This window comes from Lottia gigantea (genome assembly GCF_000327385.1).
Source record: "Lottia gigantea unplaced genomic scaffold LOTGIsca_141, whole genome shotgun sequence".
Lineage (NCBI taxonomy): Eukaryota > Metazoa > Mollusca > Gastropoda > Lottiidae > Lottia > Lottia gigantea.
The window spans coordinates 140,745-146,170 of NW_008707634.1; the positions used below are offsets into that span (position 1 = coordinate 140,745).

A 5,426-nucleotide genomic window follows, 5' to 3' on the forward strand; every position below is an offset into this window, starting at 1 on the left:
ATCGGATAATTGATATCTATGTTATATAACAAGTGCTGTCTCTCTCTATATGAAAATTATGAATTATCTTCCAGCGCAAAATGGAACTAATGCAACTTGTCAGGGGACATCACCACAGACTTTATCATACCATCATCAAGTTGCTGTTAATCCTCATCAACCAGCAGTTAATACTACTACAGTGTTTCCAGTTACACAGGGTACCAGTCCACAGAGTTACTCAACATCATCTAGTAATAATCGTTATAATAATCGTTATCGACGCAATTCCTCACCCTCAACCACTTCTCATCATAAAGGTCGTGAAGTCCCCTTCTCTCATTCATATAACCATACCTCAGATACAATATCACGTTCTGAATGGTCTAATGGGCGCAGAAATACTTATTCTAAATATCATTAATATTACTTCATATTTTAGTATCTTTAAAACAAAGGTTTGGGTCAGTATTCTAAATTATTTGTTACAATTTGAAAGAAGAACAGTACTAAACCTTTTAAACCAGGGTTCTTTCTAGCATTCATAATGTAATATAGTTTTCATTCATTCATTCACTTTCATTTTATTCATTCATCATTATTTAAGAATTAGAGTAAAGGCATATATCAAGGACAAAAATTCATAGCATTAAATGATGAGTTTTAGTGAACTTATTTGAATTTTGAATATATAAAGACATCTACGCAAATATTAGATTTTGTTGAAAGGTGACTCAAATTACAAAATATAATGCCATAATCATGTCCTACTGATAATGTCTTTTACAAACTTGATAATTTGTTAGTAATTTCTTTGTTCTTGTTGATTATAGACGATTATTTTGTTAAAAAAATGTAAGATACCATATTTTTAAAACTTAGATGAGTTTGTGTTGTTAGTTAGTGATTTTAAAGTTGAGAATTAAAATTCTTAAAAACCTCATTAATATTTTGAGCCATTTGCTAGATGAAATTTTATGAAGGTGCTTAAGAAATTTTACTCATATATTTAGTGTAGTCTTAAAGTAAAGCATAATTTCTGTATTTGGATTGCTGAATTAAATTTATTGCCTTTGTTTTCTTATCTATATTGTTAACTGAATTTGATCTGTTTGTAGCATTTATGTTTTTTTCTGGTAACCAGAAATAACTGTTTCTTGTACTGCCAAATCCAATAAAGGTGCTTACATGCCTGTTAATTTGGCAGTTTTTTTGCAAAATTCCCTTCTCTTAGTGTTTCGCACTAGATATATTCTACCAGAAAATTTAAATTCTTACAATTTCATAAACTTAAATGTACCTCCAGCTTGGAATCAATCAATCCATGTTTTTTTTTTAATTGACAAATTATAACAGGTTTGTTTTCTCATTGTCATTAGTACACTTTCTTTCATTTGTATTATACTCATTCATTCATTCTTTCATTCTTTCTATCACTTCATTCATCCTTTCATTCTTCTTTAGCTCTCATTTATTTACATGTTCATTTCTGTAAATTTTGTGAATTAAAATCATAATTATTGTAGAGTGTATAAAGTGTATATTTGACAGTATAAGTTAGGTGTAAATATGTATTATATGTAATAACATCGTTCAGATTTTAGATAAAATGACTGTGTTCTCTAGATATAGATTTATATGTCATATTTTGAACTTAGAAAGCAGATTTCATAACCATTTAATTTTTTCTTTGTTTAAACTGATAATAGAAAAAAAAACTTCATAATTGTAAGTTGTCTCTTGAATTTTGGCTTATCAAAGCAAACAGAATTTTACATTAAAATCAATTGACTTCACGTTTTTATGAAATATTATTAAGTCTAGGAAATCCCTAAAATTATCTTGATTAGTGCTATCTTTGCATTTCAGGTCTACCTCTTTTGTAACCTTATTGCTTACTCTCCCTTAATCTTCCCATCCTTTTGATATTTTTGAAAGTTTTTAGTGGAACATTGAATAGTGCTTACTTTGTTATTGGAATTGAAATCGACCATTATATTATACAAATTGCAAGAAAATATGTGAAAATATGTTAAACAGTCTTGAGTCATGCTTAATCTACTAGAATTCATTATATAAGTCTTAATTTATACCTGTATATTTAACAATATTTCTTATTGGTGACTTTCAGAATAGTTTACCAACATGTGTCCAATGATTAGTTTATTTGAAGTAAGTACTTAATTATTGAATATTGTTAATTAGTGGTTTTAAAATCTGCTGTAAATACTAATCACTGTATTCATAGAGAATTTCATTCTATTATTATTGTATCCAGTTTTTGTTCTTGTACTGGCAGATTAAAGATTCGTAAATTTCTCTTGAAAATATTGTTATCTTTTCCTCAATGCTTCAAACCAAGTTACTCTGTAAGAAGCAAGTTTTTGAAAATTTGATAAAAAAAACTGAGCCTGTAATGTCGACCAAAGTAATCTCAAACAAGACTCCATTCAACAAATAATATTACTATTCAGCAAGTTTAGTCTGCAAGTAAATTACTTACTTAGAGTCCATGCCAATATATTTATAAATAAATAAATTTCGGATTGGAGTCGCCCTTTTAGATATGAAACAGCTTCCTTTTTTTAAACTTCCTACTACAGGCGTTACTACATCAGCACGGAAAAACGGATCGAATGGACCGAAACATCTGTCTTTATTCCAGCCTCTGATAGATATTTTGACAGTTATCGGCTGAGTCAGAAAAAAGGACATGTAAATACCTTCGAACACCCCTGCACCAGCTAACAAGTTTTAAAACAGCTATGATAGTCATAGTCATAGTGACAGATGTTTCGGTAGAAGGATCAAGGTACCTTGGCTTCTTACGATACGCACACAGCATGTATACGTCCGTTCAACGTAAAAAGAGATTATAGTTTCATCGAGATTTTAATGAACATCCAAAAACAGCAAGCATTGTGCACAGTTATATGAATTTCTACTTTTGAAGTATTGTGTACCTTTAACAATGTAGACTATCATTGCATTGTGTTTGATGCCATTGTAAGATTGGACTATAGATAGAGTATACGTTTTATTATTGTCTAGTTCACCTTGTCATTCCAGTTTACCTTACATGTTTACACGTTACCAAGGCGATATTAATTAATCATACATTTAATGATCTGATCGAATTACAAGGTGGAACCTAAAATCATACCTGAATACAGATAAAATGAAATTCGATTGTTTAAACATGTAACAGCTGTACTCTACCTGCGACTTGATCTAAATAAAACATTTGGAATACGAGTGGAATTGGCGAAAATAAATGAAAATGGCGATGGGATTATATTGGATTCAATCGGTATTCATTTTGTTGTTGTCGTTGACACAAGGTACGATTTTGATATTGTTATATTTTGTCTGTCGTTTCAGTGAATTTATATAGACAAATAAACGAAACAAATACATAGACCTACATAATATGCCGCATATTGTTATAACATTTTGATTCAAAATACTCATGAGACTAAGACAGGAAAAACTGGTGTAGAATATCATGACATAATCCTGTTAATCCTTTGATTTTGTATTACCTTGATACTTATATTTGAATAATGTAAGTGAACATAAATGGGGTTACGGGTGTATTTGAAAATTAAAACTATCAGAATTTCTCAAGGCCAGTAATGTTATTCTCATGTGATGTTAAAAGTATTGCCTTGAAATGAAGATAATCGTTAGAGCCGAAGGGTTGTTGCCATTATATAAACAATCACTTTATACAATGAACCCAATCTATTCCTAAAATCTGCATTTGGGATCCATGGGTGACTTCATGAGACCAATTTCCGCTGATATCTGTTTGATGGTTCGCACCGTTGGAAAACATTATGTTTTAAAAACTTGTCTTTTACACTCCTGACAGCAAAGAAGCAAGAAACAATTGATCTTCCATTAATGTAGTTTTTACATCTTTTGTTTGCAAACCGGTTTTATTATTGATTAGCTCAGATAATTTGAAATAAATGTTGAAATATACATAAGGTCTGTGTATTTTGAACTAAGGGTAATGAATAGTTATGGCCAAAAGCAAATACATGTAAGGGATGATCAAAAAATCGAAACTTTTAAAATTGGTCAAAATGAGTCTTTGTTCATTAGTAGACTTACCTGGTGTCAAAACTATATACAACAGAATCTCTCTATAGTACAATAAGTCAATAAAACTAAGTAATAATCCATTAAACGAAGTAATTTTAAAACGCGCTTAGAAGCAGGTTTCCATAATTATTTAGTTTAATGGATAGGCTATATATCGTCTTAGGCCTATATAGAGATTCTATTTTTTAGTGATGGCACCTGGTTCAACTAATGCATAATATAATCTTTTTGACCATGTTTGAGACTTAGAATTTTATATCCATTCTGAGAGGTAGTATTCCTTTTATGGTCTATGTAATACCCTTTTCAGAAATATTGGGAGCAAGATGTAATACTGGGTACACTTATTACAGTAGATACTCATATTGTCTATATGGATGCTGCACGTCATATACCACGAAATATAAATGCTGCACGTCAAGTTATTCGTCATATGGATTATACACCTACAAAACATACACTTATAGCTACTCTTATATATCGTAAGTTCCTTCGTCTTCTGTTGGTGTCATGTGACATAATAATTGAAAATTGTATAGGTGTTGTCCATTTTTCCTCAGGAGCAGTCTACTTTAATTACTTCTTGTCGCTTTTAAATCTGTATTGTCTTTAACTATTAGCATCGTTGAAAGTATAATTAAATCATCTTCTTTTAAGCCATTAAAAATTGCTAAGAACTTGATCCAGTCAAATTTTGTTCTGTTTCAGGACTGGAGCTATTGCTGGTATAGCCGTTTCTGCTTTAATTGGTGTGGGAATATTAATTGCTTTAATCATTTGTTGTACCTGTTCAAAAAAGCGTCATGGACAAATTATTCGAACTGGAGGAAATACTGGACCGAATGTAACAGTTGTTAGCAGCAGTATGAGTAAGTAATTTCGTGAGGGTTAATTTTTTGGTATAATACAATGCTAATAATAGCTAAAGCCACTAGTCCAGTAATTTATTACTGTATTGTCTGATTGAACGCTTTTATTGACAACATTTTGATATTTTATTTTTCATTAGATTGCATTCATTTATTCCAGTGCAACAAGGTGGAATGCAACCAGCCTACAACTATAATAACTACAACAATCAGATGAGAGGTCCTGGATTTTACCCTCAACCACAACCAGGACAACCAATACAACAACCAATACAACCACACAATACCACACAACCACCGTCCTATTCTCAAATAGGTCAATATCCTACCAGCAATCAGTCGTATGATCCTCCCCCAAACCAAGGAGCCTCGGCCCCACCCCCATACCAATACACCAATCCTGCGGGTCCACAATATCCTGCTTCAAATCCATCAAATCTCATCAACGTTTCTCCTTATCAAAATTAA

The 5,426-nt window shown here is 31.2% G+C and overlaps 1 protein-coding gene across 1 annotated transcript; it reads left to right on the forward strand.

The window, feature by feature from the left end:
• Window positions 1-2,124: 2,124 nt before the first annotated feature.
• Window positions 2,125-5,426, forward strand: LOTGIDRAFT_172751 (hypothetical protein; the record flags this gene model as incomplete). Its single annotated transcript, XM_009049924.1, has 4 exons — window positions 2,125-2,151; window positions 4,400-4,590; window positions 4,798-4,958; window positions 5,119-5,426. 4 exons carry the CDS (start codon window positions 2,125-2,127, stop codon window positions 5,424-5,426), a joined length of 687 nt encoding a protein of 228 aa, XP_009048172.1.